Here is a 13,981-nt window from a genome sequence, read left to right on the forward strand (position 1 = left end):
GGTTAGTCAATAAGAAAAGAGTTAGGGGATCATTAATTTCTACCTGGCTCTCCTTATCTTTCCCACCCTTCATTGTATCAATATTAGGAAACATTTGTTCTGACCTGATTGAAGGAAGAATCCTTGATATGTTTATAGAAAGCAAACATTCTTAGCTTTAAAAACTTTCTCTTGGAGCTTTAGGACACTTAAAAGAAATTAAAGACTATAAAATTAAAACAATTATAAATTGGCTTGAATTTTCATTTTTAGTCAGGATAATTATCATAACTCTTCTGCATGACTCTTTAAAGTCAGTGGGATGGAATTTGGTCAAGTTATTCCGACTGCATTAAGATAAATGAAGTTGAATAGATGTGTCCATATTTCTGGCCCCAGTTAGATCTGAGGTAATTTAAGTACTACATGGCCTTAATAGACATCACAAAATCTATGATTTGCCTTCATATTACTGAATGTGATACATGTATACTAGTGTCTCTTTTCATGTAACTTAATGTCCTTTCATGTTTGTTTTGGCATTAACGTTTTAGAAATTCAGTTATCTTTAAAAGTTTATTTTCTAGTTTTTTCATGAAAGCACCTCTCCATTTTTCCTAGTAGTAGAAAGCAGTTGTTTCTTTGTAACACAGAATAGAGCAGAGTTTTGACAATAATCCAGTGCATTTAATAAGCCTAGACAGCTAATTTATGTAATCCAGCTCCAAAATTCCACTTTGCAACATATTATCTGGATTGACTGTCAACACCAATCATATTAGCAAGGTAATCACCAGGCTTTCACTTGACTTTGTATGGAAAAGCCAAAGGGATTTGTTCAGTTTCTTTCGTGTAAGAATCCCATGAGAATACTTGCATCCAGCACCCACAAACAACCCCCCCGCCCCCGTCTGTACCACTCTGCCACACTCAAATGTTACAGTGGCTAAGGTCTTTTCCCTTGTAATTGTGCCTGAAAAATGAATCAAAATAGGCATGATGGGAACCTGGGGCGTAGCTCAGTGATAAGAACATATTTCTATTGTGCATGTAGCCCTGGGCTCAATCCCCAGCAAAATAGACAGACAGACAGACACAGACGTGAAGTTGCATTGTTTTTCCCCCCTTGAGAAGAACTTAGAATTTTGCTTTTTTTTAAATAGACAAATGCTGTCTGTTGATGCTTTCGTGGTGTTAACTTAGAAGCCTACCTGCTTAAAAATTTTAAAAACTGGATGAGGGTAACTTCAGCTTGTGGAGGATACTTTGTGAATAGTCTCATTAGAGACTGTTGTTAAAGAAAAAAAGCCCAATGGTCTCATAGCCCTATTAGTAGCACTGAAGTTCTTTTAACACAGGAACTGTTGGAGGTAATGAGCATGACAGCTGTGTATTATGCAGTGTGCTTTTCATACATTTTGAAAGAAGGTAATGTTCTATGCTGTGAGATTTACTCAGCAATGAGAGAAAATCTGTAGCTCTGTTTCAGGAAAGGATAAAAGGCCTAAGAGTCCAATTTTTTTGTATCACCTTTTCTCTCTGAGAGATGAACTGTAGGAGGCTGATATTCTAGAGAATCAGTATGATAAAAGGAACTGGTCAGGCATCACCATTTAAGTTTACCCTATTTTAGCATGAGTTCTCGCTAACATAATATAATGTACTAATGTATTCTTTTGCAGCTGGATGAAGGCTGGCTGGAAGATGAAAGGAATGAATTCTTAGAGGAGTTAAACTTGGAGATGTTGGAAGAACAGCATAATGAAGCAATGCAGCACACTGCCAATGAGGTGGAGCAGGTAGGGCCGACAATTTGAACCACGTCCTGTGAAATGTTACTAGTTCTTTTTTTCATACAAAACCATAAATGGAGAAAAAACACAATCAAAGGGTTTGATCAAACATTTCTATAATGGTAATTTTTTTCTATTAAATATTTCCAGTTTGGGATGCTTGGAGAGCCTCAATATAGTACAATAATATTCAAATGTTGAACAGGTAGTCTTTCAACCTAATTGGAAAAATTTAATAGTAAAAATGTGTCTTGTTTCTTAATATGCTAGCTAGAGACATAACCCTTCAAAAATATTTTTTAAACTTTAAAAGATAAATGTACCTACCTATTTGAATATTCAGGCTATAACCATGGAATAATGATGACATGATATAAACTTAATCTTGTATATTTTGTGGCATTTTACCCCTGAAATAACCATACAGAGTATCTTTGGTCCAAAGGCTCTTGACACATGAGATTATTGATATTTTATATAAAGTCACATATTCGATCAATTAAAAATCTTGAGATCCTAATGTATTCCAAGAACCACACTTGATACTGATAATACAAACAAAAAAATGGATAGAGTTCCGGCCCTTAGTTGCCTCATAACTAGTAAAAGATCACAGTGGCCTTGGTAAAGTGAATCTTAGGACGTTTTTTCATCTTTTGCTGTTATTCTCTCACTGTGTAAAAACAAAACCAATGTAACAGGTTTTTAAAATGTCTAACTCCTGTCATTCATCTGCTTAATATAATTTTGTTAACACTTCACTGTCAGTTTACTGATTTGTTCAATTATCATCTAATTCTCAATATTAATTCTTAATGTAACTCAAAAGATGACATTTTTTAAAGTCCTGACAGGTTTAGGCACATTGATAATAAACATTCTATCACTTATACAAGCTGAATAATGAAACATATTTACATGCTAATATTGCATAGCAAAAATGTGTGCACAGACATCCATATATTAAATTAATCATTAGATTGTAAAAGACAGTGTAAACATAGCCACGGCTGATATACTCAAATTCTGATCATGGATGTTCATTGTCCACTTCACAAATAGTAACTCGTGCTCAAAAGTGTTGTTAAATGGTGACTGGTTTTCGATATGGTAGGAGAGGTTGGAATTTTTATGTATGACTTCAACTCTGTCCTCAAATAAAGATATTTTTTGGTGGCAGCTGCTGGTTATAAGCAAGAAAGTCCTTGCTCCAGGCTTTTTCTTACTTAGATATAAAATGTGACCTGATACAGAATTGACAGGAGGATGCTGGAATAAAAGAGGAAGGGAGAAATCCTGTCCAGGTGAAGTGATATGGTGTCAAATGCTGCCTACTCATCAGATGCAATACAAATGTTAGGTCTTTTGAGGTAACGTTCGATGTCCCTGAGGATAGATTCTTATCGTGTGGAAATTTTTCTTCACCATGAGACTGAAAAATTATGAGAAGTATAGAAGCCTTTAAAAGTCTTTTGCCCTTATAAACAATAATACACATTAGAAATGTCTTGCTAGAAACATTACTTGTCACTATAATAATTCCTTAGGGAAATGATAAATGGTAGACTAGCATTACCTTAGAAACCAGAAATTCTGGGTTTGAGGATGGAAAATACTTTATTTTCACAGTTGCTTGTAGGACTATGACCAAAAAAATGGGAAATTCAGTTTAAAATTTAAATATATCTCCCTACACGTGCCCACCTTCCCGAGTGTCCTTGGTTGTATAGCTGCTGTTGAACCATCGTACAGCACTTTCTGTAGCATAAATTGTCAGTATCATTTAAAATACATGTAAAGTAGGAAAAATATACTGACATTCCATAATTTTTTGGTTCATTACAAGATATGAGAAAAATATCACTGTCGATAGCATGATGCATCAACTCAAATGGCCAGCATCAGTTGTATCTCGGAGGTTTCATGGCCCATTGTGCAGACCTTGCCATGCTCTTGTCAGCTCAGAGACCGAGATGTGAGACAGGCTTTTTATTATCAGTCACAATTACTTATAATTTTGCTATCAGTAAGTCAGTTAAAATCAATCAGTGTGTTTTTAACAAATGGGGGAAAATATTCTAGGCAAAGACTGAAGCTCCTAGAATGACATGATACATGGTCATCGTCTCTCCTCTCCAAATTATGTCACATTTTGTTCTGTTATTGTGTGGGAAAAATAGCAATTATCTAGAGAGTGCCTTTTAGACTTGTTTTAGAATACTTTCTATTACCCATTCCATCTTTCTTTAGCACTAATAGGCTTAATTATATTTAATTATATAGTTACACCTGCCAGAGGAAAGAAGTATAAAATATATCTAGTAGTGAGCATGCTTAGCTATAAGGCAAATGCAACCTAGAAACTGCCGTGTAGATTATTACATGATGCATGTGATAAAGGAGAAAAATAATTTTACCTTATTTACAGAGAAAGAACTACATATGCATCTCAATAGTGTTGTGACAATTTCTTCTGTAGGAATGCCAAAATTAGTATATATGTATATTTATATAAAAATCCACAAAAAATACATGCATACTTCAGGAAAAGAAAAACTTGTATAAATACTTTCATACTAAATTTATTGAGGCATCATGAGATTAATACCGTTACCTTTGGCCTCTACAATTACAGGAGGCGCTCACAGTGGTGGCCGTCAGCTTCCAGACCTTTAGTAGTACAGGGAACTGCTGCTTGGGTGGCCTTGGTCACCGAGATTGCTGCACCTGCATTTTCAATTTCTTCCCTAAGGGCCAGCAGTGTAGTGGGTTTTCTGCAATACACAACATCCTCTAGGGTCCCCCGTAACAGGGTAACAACATCTGTTAAAAAAAAATACTATTTTTCTTTTCCTGAAGTGTATATGCATTTTTGGTGGACTCTGTATATACTATATATTTATATAAACACTATGTGTGCATATATGTATTACATGTCTGTTTATCATTGTCTCTGACAATTCCATTGGAACTATCATTGTGTGTGTGTGTGTGTGTGCATGCGTGCGCATGCATGTGAACAAGAGCTCTTTGCCTGAGGCACATAGAAGCCAATACTATGGGCCTGGGTTATTGCAAAAAGAAAAGGCTGTATTGCACTGTCAACTGGCAAGGAATCCTGGAGCTAAAAAGCAGCTTGAATCTGCTTCTCTCAATTTGCAGGGGGAAACTTTATAGGGGTGAGAAGAGAAGTTACTTCATGGTTGGTTGTTACATCATGTCAAATGATTCTTTGGGGAGTTATGTTCTATGCAGTGGATTTTTGACCAGATGAAATGGTTTCTTTTGCTCATGTCTGTTCTTGAAAAGTTGGTTTGAAATCGTAAGAATTATTAGTGGAAGGCCCAAAACTTCCTGGAAGGCAATTTAAGAACTTTGTTATTTAAGGAATTCAGTCCAGGCCTTAGCCCATGTCAGTCCCTCCCTTGTCTTTGTTCATTCCTCAGTCCTGAAGGATGAGGACAACAATCGCTCTACTTGCTGCTGAACCAGCTTATAGTTAGGATCTGAGTTTTGGGTAGAAGAATGAGCCCATTGGGTAGGAAAGAGTCATTAATGGAAGGCTACCATTATGTCTAGGCAATCAAAATAGATTAAGAATTATTTTAAAAGGAAGCCAGATGCTCAGTCCTAGAAAAAGAATCATTATAAACTGTTGGGGAGAGGACAGAAATGAATCCAGCCTAGCATGAAGTCAACTGAAGATATCTAAAAATGGGAAGGGAGACTACTCAAAGCATCAGGGGATGGGACTCCCGTTAGTGGCTTATGCTAGTTTTAACATTTTGGATACTTCTAATTCTACCTGTTGAGAGATGTCAGTATCTATGCAACAGCTAGTATTTACTTCAGCATAGATTCCCCTTGTTAGGCCATAAGAAACCTAGGGCAATTCTATTCTCCAGTGAAACACAATCTAGAGATTCCACTCCGGCTCTGCAGGCCTGCTTGATTGGGGGACTATTATACCAAAGGCATTTTTACTATTGCTCATTTTTAATACTTGTTGGGATCTTGTAGTCAGTGTGAGTTATTATCTTCTAGGAAAGATGTGTGTAGAAGTAGAATCCTCCTTTTCTATCTTCTCTAAAAAGTAACTTGAGATCAATCAATGATTCAAAAGAATATACAGAATGAGAACTCTCTTTCTGGTTGTTGTAATCATCCAATCTGGGTGATCGTATTTAGCCAGGTTTCTGTTTTTCCTGAAGTGCCAAAAGTGTGTCACATATTTACTCATTTGCCTTGCTAGTGGGTACGTGAAAGCAACGTAGTTATCAAGAGAAAGTTTTTCAAAATGAAACAATGAACACAAAGTCTTTGTAAATAGGGAGGGATGGAGGGGTTGAAGGGAGGGCAGGGGAATGGGGGAAAAAAAGAACCAAGAGATATTATGTAAAGGTACAAATTTCCAATGATGAATGTCATTATACTGTATACCTAAAATGTACCAATAAAATTAATTTTTACAAAATGAAGAGGATGCTATCAGGTACTCTGAACAATAATCTTTGGCCACAGTAATTAACAAAAATGGTGTTGGTCATTGGTTGAACAGATAGTTGCTGTACAAATGTCCTTACGAAAGGACTTTCTGCAAGAAATTGTGGTGATCTCTGTGAAAATTTGTAGTCTGATAGTCTTTTTTGATCATTATAATCAGGCTATCATGCATAAGAATCCTTTCTTCATAACCTCCTGGCCTCATTTACTTTTAGGTTGGGTTAACATAAGTGACTCCATCTTGATTCTGCCAATTTTCACATTTCTTTTACATTCCTCCCTTTTGTTCTCTGAAAACATTACCAATCAACCAAATAGGTTTTGTTCTTCCCTTCTGACATGAATCGATCCATCCCAGGTGTCGGTTTGACATGGTCTCATATAGGAGGGGAAGTGATTGATGATTGGGAGTCAGTGTCATAACCTTTTTAGCCATGTGTGGACAACAACGAGGTTTATAAACAGTTCTCAGGCTAATCTTACCTGGAGCCCATTGCTAAGTTCAGGGTTCATGGCAGTGAAGAAACACATTCAGGCAGCTGAGCCTTCCAGACTTAAGTCAAATCCATATGGCCACTGAGGTCATCATCCAGGGCCACACTGTGCCCAGAGCCACAGAGCCTCAGACTGGCCGTTGAAGGTCTGAAAGTCCCACCTTGGTTGCCAGAAATTATTACAGAGCAAGTGTTTACTCCCCAACACAGATAGCAGCAAGAAATTTACAGGAGAGGAAAGAGAAGAAATTGCTTCTTGATTATATGGATTCCTCCTCACAGATCATATGTTACTTTGGGGTTGACTAGGAGTTATGTTGTGTGCAGGGAATCTGAAGCCTGTGATATCATTAACTAGATAATCTGACTTTATGTGCTCATTCTTAAAAAGCTGGTTCCAGTCTACAAGAATAGCTAATGAAAGGTTTGGTGGCTTTTCCTGGAAAACAAATTACGAACTTTGTTATTTAAGGAATTAGTTTCTGGGTGTGTCCAGCCTTAGCTGATTTCACTTGCAATAGACTAAAACTCATCTTTGAAAGAAATTACTGGTTGACAGTTATATAATATATATATATTATATATATGATTGATAGATAGATAGATATAGTAACTCAAATCCTAAGATGTTGCTTTTGAGAAGCACAATTTGGAGATGCACTGAAGTCAAAATACAGAAATTCTGGCATTGAAGGTTCAGCTTTGCCTTCTAGCACCTCTCTATCACTAATAAGCTGGATCTACCTGGGATTAATCTCCCTCATCTATAGATAGGAATATTCTGGACTCCCACACATAATATTAACCTCACTTTGCACTTTTGAGATGTTAAGCTTACTATTGTCAGAATATTACTGAGTCAATAAGGTTACCTCTGAAAGTTCCCTGAAGAAAGTTTAGGAAAACAGTCAAACAGTAATTAGGTGATTGTGGCTTCTGAAATCCAGGCCTGCATATTGCTGAAGACTATTAAGATATTCTGTTTTACTCATCCTTTTGTTTTTCACCTCAAAAGTTAATGATTTCACTTACACACCTTCACCTCAAAGAAAGCCCAATAAGAATAAATAGGAATAAAGGATAATTCATTTACATGTATCTTGTCTTATTCATACCCAAGTGAATATCATAGCCATATCCAAGCAAGTGTTTACCTTTCATTTTCTCTTTCACTGCATAAAAAGCTTTCATGAACTAATTGTCTTTATTTCTAAAATTGTTAGGTATTCTAACGTTAGAGAACCTTTCTAGGAATGGCACCTTTGCCAAGAAGCATTGCTTTTCAAGCAAGTTTTTTCAACCCCCATTGCTTTTCAAAGTAATTCACTTCTTTTGTTCTCTCGAATTTATTTTGTCAGCCAAAAAAGCAAGAAGAAGAAGAAGGTACAACAGATACGGCAACATCCTCCTCCAACAACCATGAGAAGGACAGCGGGGTGGGGCGCACAGACGAAAGCTTGCCGAATGAGGAGAGCTCAGAGCAGGAGATCGCAGCCGAGGACCCCAGCGCCACATCTTTGAACAGCAAGAGAGAGCTGGGGCAGAGCCAGGACACCCTGGGAAGCCTGGAACTTCAGTGCAATGAGAGCTTCGTGTCTGGCGAATACATTGACTCAGACTGCACTGGCAACCAGGATGAGTGCGAACGATTCCGACAGCTCTTAGAGCTCAAATGCAAAATCAGAAACCAGGGAGGGTGTGATCTGTATTACGCCAGCAGCACAATCGAATGCAACCAAGGGGAGCAGGAGGGAGTAGAGCATGAGCTACAGCTGCTAAATGAAGAGCTAAGAAACATTGAGCTGGAGTGCCAGAACATCATGCAGGCCCACAGGCTCCAGAAAGTGACAGACCCATATGGGGACATCTGGGCTCTGCACGATGGGGGATTCCGAAATTATAACACCAGCCTAGACATGCAAAGAGGAAAACTAGACGACATTATGGAGCATCCAGAAAAGTCAGACAAGGACAGCTCTAGTGCTTACAACACAGCCGAAAGCTGCAGAAGTACTCCACTCACAGTGGACCGTTCCCCGGACAGTTCCCTTCCCAGAACGATCAACCTCACTAACAAGAAAAACCTGGGAAGCACCATGGCCCCCCGTCAGCCCTCCTCTGGACAGAGCAGCAAAGAGTCAATGTCCACCAGAGCCAAGGCCACCGAACAAGGCTGCAGCACAGAAAGCCAGGAGAAGCTTCTGGAAAGCAGCCAGCGTCTGGACCCCGAGAAGACAGGCAGCGAGCCCATCCCTTACCTCTCTCCCTACCACAGCTCCTCCTACAGGTGCGCCAACATCCCAACCCACGCCAGGCATTACCAGAGCTACATGCAATTAATCCAGCAGAAGTCGGCCGTGGAGTACGCGCAGAGCCAGCTCAGTCTGGTGAGTGTGTGCAAGGACCCTCAGAAGGGGTCCGAGCCCAAGATGGAATGGAAGGTGAAAATCCGGAGCGACGGGACCCGCTACATCACCAAGAGACCTGTGCGAGACCGGATCCTGAAGGAACGTGCCTTAAAGATCAAGGAGGAGCGCAGCGGCATGACCACCGACGACGACACCATGAGCGAGTTGAAGATGGGGCGCTACTGGAGCAGAGAGGAGCGCAAGCAGCACCTGGTGCGCGCCAAGGAGCAGCGCCGGCGGCGCGAGTTCATGCTGCGCAGCCGGCTGGAGTGCCTGCGGGAGGCACCGCAGAGCGCCGGCGAGGCCCGGAAGGAGCCTAGCATTCTGGAGCTGAGCCACAAAAAGATGATGAGGAGGAGAAACAGGAAAATCCTGGACAACTGGATGACGATCCAGGAACTGATGACTCACGGGGCCAAGTCTCCGGACGGCACTAGGGTGCACAGCGCCTTCCTGTCCGTCACCACGGTATGACCCCGTGGACCCCAGCGACTGCCTTCCAGAGGGTGCTACCAGTTTGGGTAGAGTATGATCGCCTCGTTCAATGTGGCGTTTTTATATCTATTTTGTGACTCTTTATAGTTTAAATTTTTTGTAAGCGAAAAATAACCTGGTAAATTTTCATTTGATTTTTCATATACTGGTACCTTCTTTTTTGGCTGAGGTCTTTCCTTAACTTACGATATATTCCTATTACTCATTTATAAAAAACATAATAAAACAAAAAATACTTGAACAAAAATACTGAGGAGCTAATTAATTTCCTATTTTAATGTAGGTTAAAATCTGGATTTATTTCTCTAGTTTACTTATTTTCTACTTTAATAACTCAATGCCAAAACATTTCTATGCTTGCTTCCTGGCATAATACATATTAAATCAAACCTGTTAATAAATCACATGCCACATCTTGTCTTACGCACACAGAAAAAAAAAACCTTTTTAACATTCTGTTGTACATTTAACACATAAATGGCCATTGTCTTTGTCCCTGTAAAGTGTAGGTCAACAGTAGGCCTGTGATATGGAGTGACATTGGTCATGTAGCTAGATAATCGTGGTAACTGTGACAATAAAAGAGAAATAAATTATTGATTATCCTTAAGAAAAGTTACTAAGGAGTGTTTTATTTTCATTGTCCACTGTGGTTAACAGATATAAATTAGTTATATATGTATACTATTTAGAAGAACCCTAATTGTAGGTTATAAACTGTGCTCATTTTCTATCACCTTTTCAATAAAGTCTTGAAATACTTCCTATGGGTCATTGTGTCACATATTCCTACCAGAATTACACTACATACACACACACATACATACACACATACAAAAAAAATGCTTCACAGATGCTAACTAAACATTTGAAATGCTCCGCTTGCCTGCCACCCATGTAAGGTAAAGTCAAGAAAAGTTTAGGAATAGATGGAGAAAAAGGATTCATGAAGTATCTGAGATTATTCATCATTGGATGTACTTTGCTTGGGCTGCTGTAACTAAGGGCCATAGACTGGGACTTAAACATCAGGAATTTATTTCTCACAGTTCTGGAGACTGGAAGATTCAAGATGAAATACATTGGAGGTCAGAATTTCAACATACAAATTCTGAGGAAACAAAACTGAGTCCACTATACTGACTGCCTCTATTTAGTTGATTATTTACGAATAAAATTTAGAGAACCAGCTTTGCAAGAATTTGTAGCATATGCAACTAAATGCCTTGTGTGTAATTTATTAAAACCCTCTCCTGTTGATCATCATTGCCCCAGACGGCCATATGATCCAAGTGAATATAAACATGAGTTTCATCAAGTTTTCATTCAACCCAACAGGCTGTTTTGACATAATGGCTATACAACATATGAATGCCTCAGGAGACATTTTCCTGTATACAAGTCTCAGAGGTTTCCTATTAGCCCTTGAAGCAGATTCTGATGCCTCAGTGTTAGAGCCAAAGCCATCGTCAAAATTTGCTACCCTGTCTGCTGCCTTGTAAGACCTTCTCTGAGCTATTCTTGGCCCCTTAATATTTGCTCATTCCCCTGAAGGTATCATGTTATTCTGCTTGTGGAGTTTCTATGACAAATTCTATACCTCCCTTAGCATGTGATCACACATTTTCTTTTGTGGTATTTTGATGACAGCAGTCTCTCTCAGCTCTTTGGAATACACTATTGTGCATATTGTTTTACCTGTATTCTTTTGTTACTGAAACACATAAACAATTTATTGTCTCTTTGCATAGATTTTTAATTTGTCGAGAGAGGCCCTTATGTCCTTCTGGTTTTGCAACCCCTTGGTAAAATGCCATTTAAATAATAATGAATATAAGTTGGGCTAAATTATTTTACTCATATTTCTCTTCCACATATTAGTCCATCTGTTACTGTTTTCCTTACTCTTCTATCCTTCCACATTTTTACCTTTTGAAGGGTAACCACATAGAAGAAAACAAATATCTTATTTACATATAATGAAAATATGGACTCGAGTTTTTAAATAGTGATAGTAATAACGAACCAAAGCAACTAAAAATTTCAACATTTCTAATTTTATCCACTGTCAATTCAATGACTTAACACTACTTTGAGTGCACTCAGAGTTAACTTTTAATATTGCAGTTTTAAATAAAAATGCCTGTCTACCTTAAGGGTCTGTTTCTTCCCACACCACACACCTTATACTAATGTGTAGATTTTCTGGATAGATCTCACAAAACACAGCATTTCAAAAGTTATCAGTTTAACTTCATTTTTACTAAGGCCAAATAATGCTTGCCAATTTTTAAAAAAATGTGATGTTGGTGTTTTTTGTGTCTGTTTATATACTTTTACAAGTTAAGAAATGTCTCTTTTTCAAAAATCAGTGAAAATTTGAAGTGCTATGCTTTATCTTTCTACATAACCTCATTTGTACTAAACATGTTTTTTAAGTAAATGAATAATAAATCTGTTGCTCAGTAAAAAAAATTATTGGTTATATGTGGGATATTTTGTGACTGTTAATTTCCAGTGTTCTCCCATGATCCCTTGCACAAAATGCAGCTATTCAACAGTTCCTTTGGGTTTTTTTCATAGAGGAGTTCCTGAGAGCTGAGTGGCCCTATTTAGAAATCTTGAAGTCCAAAAGATACTCCCAGATCCCAGTGAATAGTATCCGAAGAGCACAAGGTCAGATTTTTCTAGAGGCAAGATCTACTTTCTACTTTTATTTTTCCCACAAGAAATTAATTGGTTAATAAATCTGTTGCAGTATTGACCTTTATTAATTGAAGGTATTTAATATATATTTATATAGTATTGGTAATTAATAGAAATAATATAAATTAATAGGAAATAAACTATAAAATATAATTCAATTTCAATTAAAATTGAAAGAATATTAATTTAAAGAAGCATCAAATTAATCATCTACCCAAGGATTCGGTTTCTCAAGTTTGAGTTGGAAGCCATTTATGAAGCCTTGTGAGACGAAACAAGAGGTTTAGGTAAAACAATGAAAATCCTTTAATAGCCTCAGGAACTCAGTTTTTACACAATAGTCAAGAAAAGACTCCAAAAAGTGTCTGAGTACAGTGAGCAGAAGTGATATTTAGGAGAGCAGATGTTGCCACCTATTCACTATACACAGGGGGCACCCGGAGACCAAGAACCGACCTGTTGGAGTAGTGAGGCGAGGCATGAGATGAAAACATTCTAGCATCTGGGTGATATAAAAGCATTGGTGACAAGCTGACACATTTTGAAGAAAAATTAAGTGCTTTGTGAGAGGAATTTTGCTCAGCTCTGGCAGTGACCTGACCCATTCCCTCCCTGGAAGGCACTGTAGCTAAAAGAGGGTAGCTTGTATTTTGTGTGACTGACAGGTGAGCATCACAGAGGGTACTGCAATTCCTGCCATGGCCTCTTCACATGAAGAACCTGGCCTCACAGCACTATATGATCAGAGCATAAGAGCTTCAGACTCCACATCACTCTGGTGCCATCTGTACCAGAGACCCTTACGAGCAATAGACCCCACATCAACATTGATGGGAAATGCCCTGGCCTCCTAGAGCCCACCACTCCCATTGGAGGAGCAGCCACTTGGTGAGCACAACATGTACTATGCTGTCTACCCCCAAGCTCCTGAACTGCTAGAATGTCCCTACTCTTGTGTGGCCGACAGAGACAGTGGGTCTCTCTGACCCTGACCTGGCATAAACTGTGCTCAAACAAAAGTGGTAAATATACTGGATCCATCAAAAGGGCAAACCTCTCCTCTTGTACAAAAGTCAACCCAAAACAGATCATAGATCTTAATGGAAGACCTGAAACTCTGCAGCTGCTAAAGGAAAACATAAAGGAAACATTTCAAGATATTGTTGCAGTGATTTTCTGGGTAAGATCACAAAAGCACAAGAAACAAAAGCAAGAATTGTCAAATTGGACTGTGTCAGACTAAAGAGTCTGTAGAGCAAAGAAAGTAATCAACAGAGTAAAGACAACCTACAGGACATGAGAACACTTCTGCCAGGTATTCACCTTACAAAAGTTAGTGTCCAGAATATCGAGACAAAAAAATTTAACAAATAACCCAAGTAATTCAACTAAAATTGGACAACTGATCTAAATAGATATTTCTCAAAATAAATACAAATGGCCTAAAATATATGAAAAAATGCTCAGTAGCATAGCCTCTAGGGAAATGCAAATCAAAACCACAGCAAGATACCATCTCAACCCAATGAGAATGGCTAGTGCCAAAAAAATAAAATGTAAGAAATTGTTGCAAGGATGTGGAAAAAAAGGAACTCTTATACAC

At 38.3% G+C, this 13,981-nt stretch overlaps 2 protein-coding genes across 16 annotated transcripts in view; one reads left to right on the forward strand and one right to left on the reverse strand.

Annotated features, from left to right (window-relative positions):
• Pdzrn4 (PDZ domain containing ring finger 4) overlaps positions 1 to 12,399 on the forward strand; it is a 390,589-nt gene extending 378,190 nt beyond the window's left edge. Inside the window, exons 8-9 of one of the 4 annotated variants that reach the window (XM_087199994.1) lie at positions 1,662 to 1,778; positions 8,128 to 12,399. In XM_087199994.1, coding sequence (XP_087056120.1) covers positions 1,662 to 1,778; positions 8,128 to 9,651 — 1,641 coding nt within the window. In that variant the 3' untranslated portion in view covers positions 9,652 to 12,399. The remainder of the gene's footprint in view (positions 1 to 1,661; positions 1,779 to 8,127) is intronic. The other 3 variants (XM_004874005.3, XM_021251552.2, XM_004874006.3) reach the window with 3 other exon arrangements.
• The window catches only part of LOC110347344 (uncharacterized), a 104,984-nt gene that overhangs the window by 21,733 nt on the left and 69,270 nt on the right, over positions 1 to 13,981 (reverse strand). The gene's annotated exons all lie outside the window — the stretch shown is intronic.

Source organism: Heterocephalus glaber, unplaced genomic scaffold (genome assembly GCF_053883595.1).
Source record: "Heterocephalus glaber isolate CG9 unplaced genomic scaffold, H.glaber_assembly_v1.0 deba00001733, whole genome shotgun sequence".
Taxonomy (NCBI): domain Eukaryota; kingdom Metazoa; phylum Chordata; class Mammalia; order Rodentia; family Bathyergidae; genus Heterocephalus; species Heterocephalus glaber.